Source organism: Anastrepha ludens, chromosome 5 (genome assembly GCF_028408465.1).
Source record: "Anastrepha ludens isolate Willacy chromosome 5, idAnaLude1.1, whole genome shotgun sequence".
NCBI classification, from domain to species: domain Eukaryota; kingdom Metazoa; phylum Arthropoda; class Insecta; order Diptera; family Tephritidae; genus Anastrepha; species Anastrepha ludens.
Genome location: NC_071501.1, coordinates 62,178,298 through 62,194,591, shown reverse-complemented (window position 1 = coordinate 62,194,591; position 16,294 = coordinate 62,178,298). Strand labels below are relative to the sequence as shown.

General features: G+C 38.9%; 1 protein-coding gene and 1 long non-coding RNA gene across 3 annotated transcripts; one reads left to right on the top strand and one right to left on the bottom strand.

Moving 5' to 3' along the window:
* Positions 1–7,103: 7,103 nt before the first annotated feature.
* Positions 7,104–9,578, top strand: LOC128863275 (protein I'm not dead yet). 2 transcript variants are annotated; one of them, XM_054102371.1, is made up of 11 exons: positions 7,104–7,154; positions 7,219–7,345; positions 7,422–7,538; positions 7,601–7,749; positions 7,823–7,937; positions 8,020–8,069; positions 8,137–8,589; positions 8,644–8,738; positions 8,795–9,075; positions 9,132–9,269; positions 9,329–9,578. In XM_054102371.1, the coding sequence occupies exons 1-11, from the start codon at positions 7,150–7,152 to the stop codon at positions 9,461–9,463; spliced, it is 1,665 nt and encodes a 554-aa protein (XP_053958346.1). In that variant the 5' UTR covers positions 7,104–7,149; the 3' UTR covers positions 9,464–9,578. The 2 variants fall into 2 exon arrangements, with proteins under 2 accessions (XP_053958346.1, XP_053958347.1); XM_054102372.1 differs by lacking the exon at positions 9,329–9,578 and having other exon boundaries at positions 9,184–9,266.
* A 5,441-nt stretch (positions 9,579–15,019) lies between these two features.
* On the bottom strand, positions 15,020–15,942 carry LOC128863274 (uncharacterized). Its single transcript, XR_008454585.1, has 3 exons — positions 15,854–15,942; positions 15,602–15,794; positions 15,020–15,535 (listed from the first exon to the last, which is right to left on the bottom strand). It is a non-coding gene; the product is annotated as an uncharacterized LOC128863274 (long non-coding RNA).
* Positions 15,943–16,294: the final 352 nt, after the last annotated feature.

Below are 16,294 nucleotides of genomic sequence, written 5' to 3'. Positions count from 1 at the left end.
AAATCATATTCTAGGGATAAAATTAAGAAACTTTGCCGAAGGAACCTCACCTCTAAAACGAATTCTGATGTCCCCCAATTTGGGTCGAACTTTTTAGTTTCTTTTCTCATGTAAAGGCCAAAAATGGTGATATTTTGAAATGATTGTATGGGGAACCCCCCAGGGGAGTTCTAGGGGGTGTGCCACTGGCATGGGTGGATCGGCCGTCCAAAGTTAGTGGGGGTCGGTCATACATTTGGACTCGATTGGAGCACTCTAATGGGTCAAAGTAGGATTTTTCGTTCGACCCAAATTGGGGGACATCAGAATTCGTTTTCGAGGTATGGATGGTTCCTTCGGCAAAGTTTCTTATATTGATCCCTAAAATACGATTTTCACAGAGCAATGAGCGATTTTTAAATCGACCCGCCCTAATACAAACATACCTACACAGAATCTTATTCGCAAGTTACAGTCATAATTAAATTCCGAGTACTTAGTTGTCATTCCCCTTATAGGGATATAATACACAAGAGCACTGCAGTATTATAACTTTTCTGTTAAGAATAACCGATTTAACGAAGTTTGCCTGATCGCCAATATAGACAATGACTTGATTAAAAATAATTTGAACTAAAAATTTTAAAAAGTCTTTGCTTTCTTTCGGCGAAGAAATAAACATAGTTATAGTATAATTATTTCGACTCTACGATTTCAATAATATTATCAAAATTGCCCACGTTTCGCCCTAACGCTTTCCATTCGAAACTTTATTTGGTTCAGAAACATCACAATTCTTTGGCTGCCTGCTCTGACTTCTTACATTTACCGTAGTGGTATTGAAAATGTGTCGAGTTTACTTCTTTTCCTGATTTTTAATTTACTCAAATTTGTTAAGAAATGATATTGAAGAGAGAAACACGATTAGTATGCAATTCGGGAAAATGGAAACCGCAACATCAACTTTTAATTAAAAGCTATTCCTCTATTTCTTGAAAATCAAGCGGTAAGTTTACATGGTTCGGTTCCGCCTGAACTGAGGCACTTCGCTAATAGCGATATCCTAAGATACTTTTGTAAATATATATACATTTGTTTTTATTGTGAACTGATAAATCTTTTGTGTCACTTACTTTTATCTTTTCCTCTATCCCTACATTTAAGGCTGCTGTTGCAATATTAAAAAGTTCATTTCCTATACTTACTACGCACCTACAGAAGCTTACATATAATCGCTCTGATACCTTTGTTTATTTCAGAGTTCGCTCCTATTTTACATATGTCACACATATATATATATCACACATATATATATATATATATATATGTATGTATGTATAGGTACAGGTATAGGTGCTCCTAATATGAGGGTATGTTGCTTGTGTATGTCGCCTTTCGTTTTTTCGCATGGTTGTTGCACTTGATGTTTTTATATACATTTTAAATTTTATATCACGCTTGATATTTACGCTTGCTGGCTTGTTGCTTCAAGCTCAACATTAAGTGTTACTGCGTTCGTATTGTTCCGTTACTATTGACGGTGGTGCCTTTATTTGGATTGAGATGGTGATTTTGGAAATGCTTACGATGGGTAGTTATGGAAACAAATTTTATTCCATTCCTTTTCATTCTCATTTATATCTACGTTCACCCTTAAGGATAAGCCTTATCTCACAGGTGCGATTACTGTGACGAGCGACCCGCATTTGTCGCTTCATTTATACATATGCACTTTATTCAAATGCTAAATAGTACCTCGAATGCCATCCAACTTGATATATACATTGCGTTGGTATCATGCTTTGATTTACTCGAACTAAAATAAACTTGATGCACATTTTATCCTTTAATATTACAGGCTTTCTTGAAACAGGAAAGATCGATAGCTACGTTATCAAGACGTTATCACAAATTGGAGGAGGCGTTCGGCTGATTATTTGGAAAGGGTGTACGCGCCAGTTATAAATATATGCATATACATATGCATACATGTATTGTACATATATTCAAAGTTGTAGGAGCTTAAAATTAATTGTAATTTTAGTATACTTTCGTTTACTAAGGCTTGGTGAAGCCTCAAGTGAATTGGTGACTGTTTTTACTATCATCTGAAAAAGTTAAATAGAGCTCCTTCCACGGTATCAATAGAATTTAAGTTTATTCGTATCCAGCTACTGGTTCTATTTACTTGCACCACCGACTCGCATTAATTCGTGTATATGTATATGCAAAATATTTCTTTAGGTAGGTAGGTAAAATGGCAAGAGTGCCACAGGCACACTTCAAGTAGCACTTACGTGCCGTTTTCATAACATAATGTGGACCCATTACCTGTGCAAAGAAACATTTTTGGGAAGAGAAAACCTTCTACAGCCATCCAGTGCTGGTGATGTTGTAAAGGAGAGAAAAGGGATCTAGGCTGGAGAATTTCTTCAATTCATCCCCAAAGGGCATGCTAAGGAATCTCAAGCGCCTAGCCGCCAGAGCCGGACATTTGCAGAAAAAAGTGTTCAACAGTCTCTTTCTCTGCAGGATCCACACAGCTTCAGCAATAGGGGTTGTATGAAAGTCCAAGCTTATCCGCATGAGTACCGATCACCCAGTGACTAGTGAACACCGCAATGAGTTTGGAAATTGAATGGCGGGGGATTCCCATCACCTTAAGCGTTCTGTTTCTATCGTATTGGGGCCATAGTGTTTTCGAAATAGCACACGATGCGCCTTTTTTAGAAAGAAATTGTGTAGTTTCCCTTTAACAACGGATGAAGGGACGCCGATGTCTGAGAAGGAGACAGCTGAAACCGGTTCTGTCGACCCTTTCCTGGCAAGCTCGTCGGCAATTTCATTTCCCTCTATATTCCTGTGCCCAGGAACCCAGATAAGGGAGATGTTTCCTGCTCGATCGAGATGTTTGAGTTCCTCCTTACAGGAGTTTGCCAGAAGAGAGCTGCAATACGGCTACGACGGGCCCTTGACCGCAGCTTGGCTATCGGAAAAAATATTAATGTCTCCCTCCCCACAGCGATCCCGAAGCATTTTGCATGCCTGCAGGATCGGGAAGACCTCTGCTTGAAAAACACTGCTCGTTTCCGGCAGTTTAAAGGATACCGAAATGCTGGCTGATTTAGAGAAAACCCCCGCTCCCACTCCAGATTCCATCTTGGACCCATCAGTGAAGACGGAGGTACCTATATCCGTGCCGATTCTCCCCTCCTTCCAATCTTGCCTGCTCAGAAAGATAGCCCTAGCACAACTCCTAAATCCCAGTTTGCGGATGGAGAGATCAGTGTGAAGAACAGAGAAGGAAAGGGAGATCTGCTTCGAAATTCTACTATGTCCTACAGGAAATTGTCTCCAGAGGCCAAGCTTTTTCAATCTAATAGCGCTCTGAGCAGCAATGGATTTAACCTGCAGATCCACAGGAAGTAAGTGCAGAATAACGTTGAGCGCAGCAGTGGGACATGTTCTACAAGCACTAGTGATGCCCACACATGCAGTTCTCTGCCCTCACTCTAGTTTAGTGGTGTTGTAGCTCTTCTGAAGAGCTACGCACCAAACTAGGCAAGCATATGTTAAAATTGGCAGAACCACTAAGTTGTACATCCAAAGTACGGCGTAGAAGCTATACTGGACTTCTTAACTCGATTTTCTATGTGCAGCTTCCAGCGGAGCTTGGGGTAAAGTATTACACCAAGATACCTGACTTCCGATGCGAGTGTAAGACACTGCTTGTTTAGTCTTGAAAGCTTAAAAGGCGAAGGCTTGTATTTCCTGGTGAATAGCATCAACTCCGTTTAGTCAGAGTTGACTCTGAGACCGCAACTGGCAGCCCAATTACTGAGTGTAGCCAGAGCACCTTTCAAAATTTCAGCCATTACTGATAGGAAGGGTCCCGAGACCATTAGGACCAAGTCATCGGCATATGCTACCACCTTTACTCCTCCCCTGTTTAAGAGAGTTAAAGCTTCATCCATAGCTTCTAGCCAAAGGAGAGGCGAGAGGACGCTGTCCTGTGGTGTACCTCTATGAACGAACCTAGTGATTCTAGCCCCTGCTGCCACAGCATTTATTTTCCTACCACCAAGCAGGGACGAGATCCAGAAGTAGATAGGTCTTTCTATCCCCAGCCTATTTAGAGCAGTGACAATTGACTCATCCGTAATATTATTAAAGGCGCCCTCTATGTCTATAAAGGCCGCTAAAGTGAATTGTTTTCCCTCCAGATATTTCCCTTTCAGGTAAGCGTGTTGGGCTGGAGAAAGTCTGGTTTCCAAGTGCTCTCGAATGTGATAGTCGATCACTCTTTCGAACACCTTGAGAATAAAGGAGGTAAGACTTATGGGTCTGAAGTCCTACTTTAGGAATGAAGACCACCTTGGTTTTCTTCCAGCTTGCAGGGACGTGGTTTAGCGAGATACACGCCAAAAAGATCTTATGAAGAACGGGAACCACCAAGGTTTTGGTCTTCTGAAGCATTACTGGTATGATACCATCGATATCTGGAGATTTGAAAGGGGAAAAGCTTTCGAATGCCCAGTTTATTCTGTTGACGGACAGGACAGATGTCAGGGACATCGGAGGTGACCCCTCTTGCCGATTAGCGCCTTCGTTACAGACTGGAGCAATAGAATTTTCCGGGAAATGGGCATCAACAAGGATTTTTAAAGATTCGCCTGCAGATTCAGCCCACTCCCAATTCTCTGTTTTGACAAGAGTTTTGCAGGAGTGGTCCTTGGAGAGAACCCTGTTGAGTCTGGCCGAGTCTTTTACGGATTCAATGGATTCGCAGTACTCTTTCCAAGAGTTGCGCTTCGCATCTCTGATGGCTTTCTTATACTCTTTCAAAATTACCCGGTAATCTTGAAAGTTCCTAATTTGATAATATTTATTCTCTTTCAAGTCGGTCAGCGTCTTGCTCCACCAAGGAGGAAAATCTATTTCTTTATTGAAAAACGTAAGTGCGATGATTGGAGGGTTAAATTTTATGATTGTTTGGGTGACTTAAAATTTTAAATTATGTCGTGGTGCATTACTGACGGAAATATTACGGCAGTTTTCTCTAGCGTTACGATGCGTTTTTAGACGAAATGTCTTTACTTTCTCTAAACCAGATTAACATTCATCCTAAATCTTTTGAACGTATTTTCTTCTGAACTTTGTAGAGCCTTTTTGATCTTCGTATTTGTATGTCCATTTGAGTTTTTACAGTTGAGTTTGAGGGTAGCATGCCACCACATGCTGAATATGGTGTCGTTTTTAGTGCTAGTAAGATGCATTTGACGGCCGCCCTAGCCGACTGAATACTATAGTGAATACGATAGGGTCTCGAAAGTCGCAGTGGCCACAAAACCTCAAAATGATGGAAACGTTTTTTTCTAATAGCGGTCGTTTCTCAGCAGAAAACGTTAAACCCTGGAGTATATCCATCTGTTTCTATACCTTGCGAACAAGTTTTGAATTTCAGAAAACTTTAGCTCTATCTACTAGTAGATAGATATACAGTAGGTTCTGTTTTTATGCGGTAGATACGTTCCGCAAGAAACAGCATAAAAAAAAAACAGCATAAAAAAAGCTGCTAGTTCTATAGTAAAACTATAGATACGTTTCAAATGCTAAAACCGCATAAATCTGAAATAATGTAATAAAATCGCATAAAAAAGGGCACTAGTCCCATATTATAACTATAGATACGTTTCATAGACCGCATGAATCTGAAATAATTAAATAAAATCGCATAAACAAAATATTGTATTTTTGAAAATTATATCTTTATATATCTTCCATACTTGTAGGGTTAGCATTTCCGATGTAATCTGTGATGAGTTTTTGCTTAGCTGGTTTAGAATCTTGTTTATATGTACAATTCCCGATAGGTCGACATGCATTTTGTAATTTAAAAAAAAACCGCACTATTTCAAAACCGCATAAAAAAAGCCGCATAAAAACAGAACCTACTGTAAGCGAATACGTAAAACAGAACATCGTTACAAATCTCGTGGGCGCATGCATGTAAGTCCTAACGGCAAGTTTCTCCTCCACTCTCTTGATGTTCATTTCTACATATTTGTCGCCTCCGGATAAGAGATATTTCACGACATAAATACCTTCGCAGTTTTTCCCTTGCCGGCCAAGGGACTGCTGCTGTTAGAAAACATAGCGGCCCACTACCGGTATGCCACGTACAAACAAAGTCGCCGCCATGATCAACAGATTCAAGTGAAATAAATGCTTGCTTGAAGTCATGGAATTTGTGGAGACCTTTGAAACTCTCAAGTTGGCTATAAATTTGTGAATTGCACTACAAACGTCAGTCGTTGGCGTTTTTTCCTAACAATTATTGGACATTGACAATGGAAAAATTCAGGATGACGATTCAATAGCCGCAATGTACATACATATAAGGCTGTTAGCATGTCTCGGAAACAAGCGGCCAAAGAAATATGCGGTCTCGAAGGGGAGAGTTCGAAATAAACTGCAGAATAATTCGGGATTGGCCCTTCTGGGGATTGCGAGCTCGGTTGATGGACTGCCTTTACTAGCTTGAGTTGGTCGACAATTTTGTCTTTTGTCATTTCATAAGTATCGATACCGCAAACGGCGATCATTTTATATATGATTTGTTATAAGAAATGAACGAATAACATCGGGGTCGCCCGCGGAGCATAGCCCTCAAACAATAAAGCTATCGTTTCTATAATATAATATAACACAATTCTTTCTCTTATTGCAATATTGTGTAGTGGTTTTCCCTGCCCCAGGCGTCCGAGGGCCTACGGCTGGACTCCAATAAAATAAAATTGTTTAAGAAATTTTAGCTTAAATATCAACGTTGACGATTTGTTTTAGAAATAAATATTTTTTAATTATACTCTCTTTTATACATATATGTATAGATATTAAACATATATACAGTTTTATCTGCATTTACTCCTTATCTTATATTATTTTATAATAAATGGGCGAACAATGCCAATAGAGTATAAATTAATTAAAATCTGATATAGTGAGTAATCAAGAGCCTAAAAAAGGATAAGCAAATGTGGTACCCTATAAATAATTCACTGAGCATAATTCATTTATGAATATTTAGTAAACCTTGATTTTGTAGGTAATTGTGAAAAATACAAGTTTCTGATAAATATTTTCAACGGATAAGTCGCCGGATTCAAAATGGAGTAAGTTTTCTCTAAATAATTTTTTGTAGAATATATGTATGTATTAATTTTACTTTTTCTGCAGGACCGACCAGGAAAATCTGAGCTTTGGTAAACGCTTGAAATACTTCTTCTCTTATCATTGGCGAGGATGCCTCTCAGTTCTGTTCCCCATCATATTTTTGCCAATCCTATTTAGCAAGCCCGAGATGGTAAATAAATTAGTTCATTGTTGAACCAGTTTTGTATTTATGTATGGACATATTTATTGCATTTATTTTCCACCAGGAGATGCGCTGTTGTTATGTAGTGTGTTTGATGGCCACTTTCTGGATCTTTGAACTGATCCCACTGGGAGTAACCTCCCTACTGCCTGTTGCGTTTTTCCCTGTGATGGGCATTTTGGTATAAATAATTATTTACAATTTACAAACACATAATACTATTGCACTCATCTTTGTTTGTAGGATACGGAAACTACGGTTGTTGCATATTTTCCAAACGCCATTCTTCTGTTCTTCGGAAGTTTGGTCGTGGCATTGGCTATTGAATATTCGAATTTACATAAACGCATAGCGTATGCTATTCTCTCTTTGATAGGTTGCGGCCTGCACAGGTAAAGGAAATTTGCATAACATTTACCTTTCATGAAGACTAAATTCATTTTTTTCAATTCAATTTTCTTGTAGATTACATTTTAGTATGTTATATATTACGATGTTTGTATCGATGTGGATCTCGAATTCTGCTGCAACAGCATTGATGTGCCCAGTCATCAAAGGCACTTTAGAGGAGATGGCAAATGTAAGTATAGTAAATTGCAAATCAACAAAATTTAAAATTTTTTAAATTTTAATGCATTTTCACTGTTTTTTGTGTTTTATAGCAAGGTGTGGTTGAGGTGTATGATGAAAGCAAAGTATTAGCTCCAGACGAGTAAGTTTTTTGGCATCCTCCAGATATGTGTACTTAATAATAGTTTTCCATTATCTACCATTTTTAGCCCTCCCTATCCATCGAGAGTGGCAATTGCATTTTTCCTTGGTGTATCTTATTCATCGTCTATCGGTGGATTAGGCACCCTTATTGGCACTGGTACAAATATTGCATATAAAGGCATTTTTGAAAAAATGTTTAAAGATACAAACGACATGGAGTTTTTACCTTTTATGTGTTTCAACGTATTGCCAATGTTGCTAAACACAACTCTAGTTTCTATCGCATTACAATGGCAATTTATGGGCCTATTCAGATCGAGTAAGAAAAAAATTTCTACGACTAAAGAGGCCGAAGAAGCTGCTCGAGCGGTTATTAAAGAAAAGTCGAAGGAATTGGGAAAATTTTCATGTCATGAGCTTCAAGTTGGCGCGCTTTTTATAGTGATGATAGTACTTTTTCTAACTAGAAAACCAGGCATGGGTGGACTAAAAGGCTATGCGGATGTTTTAACTGATAAGTGAGCTCTGGTAAGCACAACAAATGGTTTCGAATTTAAGAAAAATTATTTCAGAAAAATTAAGTCTTCTGCTGGGCTGATAGGCGTCTCATTCCTACTTTTTGCATTGCCCATTAATTATTTATCCACTAAATATTTCGCATGCCGCAGTAAGTTGGACATTCTTAAAGCTTTGAGTATCAAATTAACTGTCATTGCATTTTAGAGCCAAACGAAGAAGGCACTCTAAAACCTCTCTTGGATTGGCCCTGGTTCTCCGTCCGTCATTCATGGGGTTTATTATATTTACTTGCGGGTGGATTCGCACTCGCTGAAGGAGCATCAGAGTCGCACTTTGCGTCATATGTTGGAGAGAAGCTATCGGCCCTAAAAGTACTCCCTGCGTGGCTATTACAGCTTACCTCACTTACCGTTGGGGTAATATGCACAGCTTTCACGTCTAATGTAGCCATGTGCAACATTCTGATGCCCATCTTATTGAATTTGGTATGGAAATTATTTAAATTAATACACTGGTATAAAAAACTTTGTGCACCCCCCAGGCGCTATCAATCAGAATAAATCCAACTTACCTCTGTCTACCCGCTGCATTAGGCTTAAGCATGGCTTTTCATTTGCCGGTCAGTACTCCGCCAAATGCAATAGTGTCTGCTTATGGCAACATTAGAACAAGGGACATGGTAAGTAAATATACCAAGATATGTTTGGTTCTTGTCATAACAAATTGTTTATTTTACAGGCTATTGGCGGGGTGTTACCAACCATAATTGTAATAGTTTCCCTGTTTTGTTTTGCGCAAACATGGGGTGTAGTAATATATCCTGATCTCAAAACCTTCCCACAATGGGCTAATATTAGCACCACAAAATCCTAATATTCTTAAACATTCACCTAACTGATTTCGTTTTCCTGTTTTATTTTATTTTAAATAATGGGATTATCATTCCATTTTAGTTCTGTTAGTTAATTAAAATATTTACACACTACGGCATGACTGCTTTTGCCTTGGGGGTGAATGTGTTTAAAACACTGCATTTGTGTTTGCCGGGTCCCTCACCGAAATGTGAGTACAAATATTCACCAGCTCAATCTTCAGCGGCGCTGGCCACCTGCTATTAAACCCTTAGAAGCACTAACTGTAATCTGTACTGATGGAAATCAATCCGGGGGTACCCCAAGAGAACAGCAACCCGATTATAAAGCCTGCAAATGTTGATGTAGGCTTTTTGTGACTTATCAGTAATGGATTTAGAGTCGCGCCACTTAGGTGTATAAGTCTTCGTTTTGGGAGAGCTCCGCATAGAATGTAGTCTGAACTTTCATCACATACATATATATATATAGTATTCTTATGTAATTTGCGCTTATACCCTTTTTGGATGTTTGGCCGAACTCCTCGTTTTTGTGGTGTGAGCCTTTTGATGTTGATGTACAAATGAAGAGAACTACAGTTTTAAGCGGAATCCGAACGGCAGAAATTTTTTCTTAGGTGCTTTTTCAAGGCAAAAACACTCTCGCGAGGCTCGTCGATTCCTGCCCTGGGGCGATTGCTATTAGAAAAAACTATCATTTGGCGTTTTATGCACGGAGATTCGAACCTGCGTACTTCCGAATAGTAGTCACGCACCAATACATACCACTACGGCGGCCGAACTTTCATCATACAGTATGCAAAAACGGGAGACGCTTATTTCTACTACTCGGAAGTTTCGTGAAATGATAACAAAGAACGCAATACCCCTGGTAGTACCCAGTAAGAGTTCTTAAGCCCTCTTCACACACATACTTGAAGCTATTCTGGAAAGAAGGATCAACTGTTTAGCCTTTATGTGGTCTTTTGTGAGCCTGCACAAGCGTTCTGGTTCATGAGATTTTGATATAGTGCCTAATTTCACTAGGCAGTCCACCTGTTCGTGGTTATCAGCATCTTCATGCCCCAGTAAAACAGTGTTATTCGATCCCGAGGTATTGAGGATAGTAAAACATACCTCAACAATGAAGCTATCTAATAAAATGCAGACAGATTGCAACAGATTTCTATGCCATGGAATTCTGCCTGAAAAAGTGAGGGATAAAGGCCCATGGGTATAAGGCCACCACTTATGCTAGTAAATGACCAATAAGTCATTCTGGAGGATAGGCCCCATGTTTTACGAAAAAGACGTGTGCAGGCGAAAAAGGCTCCCATCGCCTTTTGGTAACAGCATCTAAGTGAGCATTCCAAGTGTGGTTCCAAGATATGTTGCTTCCTTAGAAAAACTGATCTTTTTTCTCCCTAGAGTCGGTTATATCATAGATAGGATTTATTGGGAGTTCCTTGCTGTCGCACCCCTTCTCAGTGACGCGCAGGCTTCATTTGACGAGGTTCGATATAGTTTCCTCATGCGTCCCTGAGATGCAGGTCACAAAATAATCCTCATAACTTTGTGGTTAAACCATTGGTCATGCAACATGTATGGGAGTACATCTATAACCAAGATCCACAGAAAACGATAGAGTAAACACCCCTGAGGGAATCCTCTGGGGGTCATTCGTAATTTATGTGTTCCTCCTTGTTCCATGCTGATTTTGTTTCTCTTTATTTGTAGTAAGGCTATGTATTGCAGTCCGTGGATTTACTCGGTTGATTGGCAAGTTGTTTCATGCACAGAGGTCGGTCCGTCAGATTTATTTTTATAAGGTACTGATCCAGGATTTTCTCCATACCTTAAGGGCTTTGATCGGGGCTACATGTTTGATACTCTACAGGAGTAAAATGGGGTAGACCCTTTCAAGTCTTGGTGATTTATATGGGCAAAACGTAGATATAGCTCATTGTAGTCGTTCTTCTGTGGTAAGCTTATTGGCAGGGCTTTGTTATCTGCCTGTGACGGACGGTGGTTCAGTCCATGAGGGTCGATTGTTCTGCCTGCTGAGCAGCACGGGAAATGTGTTTTATACAAAAGTTTGGTGGTTTCTTTACGATTCTGGGTAAAGCTCCCATTTGGTTTTTAGAGTGCAAATATTAATTGTATGATCTTTTGAGAAGGCTTTTCTAAGGTGCATCACTGTTAGAAGGTTGTTTATTTCATCACAGCCGTCTCTCAAGGTAGCCCTTTTGGATATTCTCAACTCTCTCCATAAGGGCATTAACAAATGTTGACTCATTGCCACGATTTATAATACTTATATTATAACTACTAATAAACTAAACGAGGTACTTACCCCTATTGTTCTTGTTTAAGCAGTCCCATACTGCATGATGGGCGGTGCCGTCGCAGCAGAGGATTCAGGTTCGGCCACAGTGTTCGACGAGGTGCTATCTCCTCCTCACCTGTGGGATATGCGGAGACTACAACATACTCTTGTTAGAAACGTCTCTTGGAGAAGAAACGTTAGTTTACTGCTTAAAACTATCGCCATTCTTTGGCAAGGACTGTTGGCATAAATTAACTTACCATCAGTTGTGTTCAGGTCTTTTACATCACTATTAACAATCCAGGATTCCTGAATAAACCTTCTTCACAGAACATCAGATCTCTGTTTTGGCATGGTCGTGATAGATATATACATACGAGTATACTATATACCAAAATGCTCAGAATGATGAGAGGAGTCGATTTAGATATATCTATTTAACTACGATTCATCGTTCGTCCGTTCGCACGATAGCACGAGCAAAATTTAATATATTTCAATCAAACTTAGTACATTAAGCTAGTTTGGTGTTTAAAATGGGCGAAATCGGTCACTAACGCCAATCTCCCATATATTGGGAAAACCTTTCAAAACAGAAAAACGTGGTATCTCTATTATACGAGGTGTGTTCAAAAAATAAATTGAATTTTCAAATTTCACGTACATTCGACTTTCGATTACTATTTCATGGCTTTAGTATGATAGCATGTTTATATACTATATGTAGTTTGTTTGTGAGATGCATAAATAAGACAAGTGTTTTGCGTGTTCGGCGATTTTTTGCTACCGAAAAACCGAGTTATCGACTGAGAGGAACTTGATCGTGAAAATCTGCCGCAGGCTTACGGACTATTAGTGGATTTCGGTTTACCAAGCCAGTAGTCGTGTATTTTATTTTGTTTTTCTCCTTGCAGCTTGTTTTTTTGTTCTGGAGAGCTGGGAGAGCGTTTTGGTTGATTTGAGCTTGCGGTTGATTTTGCTTAGAATTGTGACATTGCTCAGCAACGAACGTATGTAAAGCAGTACACATAACAGGTGTGCTGCCGAATGCAGTTGGTACCGTGGTTGTTGCACTTTTTGTTTACTTCTTTTAGAGTCATATTCGCGTGCGAGAGCGTAATATTTGGTCGGACCGCAAACGGCTGATTATTATTGATTGAAGTTAGATCAGTTGCATTGTGAGCTTGCCTATGCCCGCGAGGGGGAGAATGTTGGGCTTTTAACAAGTGATTAATTTTGTATTTATTTTAACTTGACGTTGCAAAGCACAGCTTAACATACCTATATACCTGTATTTCGCACTTTGGATATAGAGTCACTACTGGTTTTATTATCATGAAAACACATCCGTACACTGCAAAAATTAAAACAGTGTGATGTTGTATGTTAACGTTTAGTTCAAATGCGGAGTGGCGAACAAAGCACTTAACCAAGATTTGCAATTCTTGAAGATATTAAAAGAGTATGAAAAAGTTGACGCAACAATTTCTAAAGCTTCTATAAGCAAGATTAGTCATCACTTGTGGCATTTATGTGAAGTCATTCTATCACTGAATGATGATAAATTTGATAGCCAAACTAATATAAAATGAAAATGATTGCCAACAGTGACAAAACCTCAGATTTTAGCAAACGCTATGAACCGTCGGAGGAAGAATTGACTCAAACGTTGTTTGGTAAGTTAAATGACTATTTGTCATATTTTTTAATGTTTTGTTAATTTTTTTTGGTTATTTAACTTATTTTTTTTTGTCCAGACAAACACTGGATTTCGTATCGGAGAAGAGCAAACAATTTCTATCACGACTGCAGATCGACGACAGTTTTCTAAAGGAAGTGGCCCGATGATGCCGCCAGACCAAAAACCGCATCAAACAGTGACTCGTTGTAGATACATTTGCTTCTCTACAGTAACGTGTGGATTTTCTGAGCCCCAAATCCGACAATTTTGCTTATTGACGTAGCCACCGATGTGAAAATGAGCTTCATCAGAAAAGAAGAAGAAGACTCATCACTTTGGAAATAGGTTTTCAATATTTCCCAATTTTCTTCAAGCGTATAGCGTCCCATATCGTAAATGTCAAACCTTTAAGTAAATTATGAACACCTTTGACATGTCATTTGTGTTACCAACCTCAAAAAATAGGTGGTTCAAAAAGCAAACGCTATATGGCCCACCCTGACTTGTAAGTATCTTAGCAAGCTCCTTCTATTGTATGGTGCGGAAGCATGGACAATAACATCATCTGATAATGTGGCTCTTGGAGTGTTTAAAACAAATGTTCTGTAGAGCATTTATTAACTTTTGGCAACAGTTGTGAGAAGTCCACAAGCGGTGAACCGATAAGCTATAGATATGAACATACAGCAGCCAGCTGGTCATAGGCTGCGTTGTGCGGTTGAATACAAATTAGAATATTTGTCATTGTTGCAGAGACTTTTACATAGAGCAACATTTGATTTTTATTAAACATTGAAGTATTAAAATGGATTTTTTTACTTTTCCTTTTTGTGTGATTCCGTTTGCATGTAGGTATGTATGCACCTGTGTTATACTTAACTCTTATAACATTTGATATCCTCCAAATGTTCATTCGAATATACCACATTCACTTAATTTTACCTAATACATGTATCTAATTGCTAAATTGATATCGAAAAAATGTATTGCTGATGTGCAGAGCTCACACACGCATTCACTGACACTTCTAGGATGTCGGCGCGTAAAACTCACTAGTTGCTTACATAGTGAAGGAATGTGAAGAACTAGATATGATCCGAACTCCACTAGCGGGAAAGCAGTTCGAATGTAGCTATTCTACATACAGACATATGAGCACAATGCGCTTGCCATGAAATTGCTGATGTGTAACGAGGTCAATAATTAAATAGGAAGACGTCAGCCATCAGCTGACGCAGCAGTTAGAAAATTTACAGTTACACCTGTTTGGTTGAAGGAAATTGATTAACGGCGTTGATGGTTGCGGATGCGATGGCGGAAAATATCTCAAATTTACAACATTTTGTCGGGAAGCATTTGAAAACGCAGTAGTAAACGGTAGGAAACTAAAGCGGGCTCGTTGAAATGAAAAGCTACATATTTTATATCATAAATAGTACACAGGGCCCATTAAAATAAAAGATTTTTTGATACCTTTAGTAAGCTTGATCCCGGCCAATTCGTGAAATATCGTAACAAAACTAAATAAATTGTATCGAAAAAATATATACATGTATGTACATATATGCAGCGTAGAAAAAAATTATAAGGAATGCATTTTCCTATAACTTTATATATTAGGTGCGCAACTAAGTTCCCGCTGTTTGTCAATAGATGCCGGAAGTAGTGCGTGTTAGACGATTCTAACATAACCTAAACGTCATAAACCAAGCTTAGACATATGGTCAACAAACTGCTTCGACACAATAGTGATTTTGTTTTGGTTTTGTGAAAATGTTTGATTTTGTGCCGAATAATCGTCATTTGCGGGAAGTGTTGATTTTACTCTTTCATTCGAAAAAAACCGTCGCTTCAAAGACGGTGATTTTAATGTTGACGACCGTCCGCGTGAAGGAAAGCCAAAAACCTTCGAAGACGCTGAATTGGAGGCATTGCTCAATGAGGATTCGTGTCAAACGCAAATATAAGGAGTTACCCGGCCGGGGATTGCCCGGTCATGCTTCGACGTCGTCGCCTCGGCCGAATATTCACGCTGCGGAGGTTATGCTATGTATTTGGTGGGACCAAGTCGGTGTTATTTGTTATGAACTGTTAAAACCAAGCGAAAACATCACTGGGGATCGGCCTCACGTTACCAAACCCGTTAAAACCTACCTGGAAACACTGAAATGGGAAATCCCACCCCACCCGTCATATTCTCCAGATATTGCGCCGGTGATACCTGCTCGGATCGATGGCACATAGTCTAGCTGACCAGCAGTTCCATTCATATGAAGACATCAAAAAATTGCTTGATCCGTGAATAGCCCCAAAAGATGAACAGTTTTACCGCGACGACATACGAGATCTACGAGAAAGATGGGAAAAAGTAGTAACCAGCGATGGGCAATAATTTCAATGACTCACTTGTAACCATTTTTTTAGAATAAAGTTGTATTTTCATCAAAAATACAGCGAGAACTTAGTTGCACACCTAATATGATTCTTTGATGAGCTTTTGCTTTTTGATATATTACACAATTTTGATATAAAACAAACTTTCTTTTCAAAATAATAATAAAACTGTATCGTATTTTTAAAATTTGGCAACAAAAAATAATGTTTTTTTTTTTTAAATAAATGTCTATATCATGTTGAACTGCAGTTTCAGTAGCTTTAAATTCCTTTTCGGAATGGAATGCCGAAATTTCGCATTTGCCGCCAAGTTTCATCTGTATTTAAGACGTTGATCTGACCGAAAAGTTTTTTTAACTTTGCCCAAGGGCGTTTACTGTTGCGATTGCAACAGCTAATTTGCCTTTGAACCATTTTTGTATTTGTTTAGGTATCATGGCGTTTAGGCGAAGG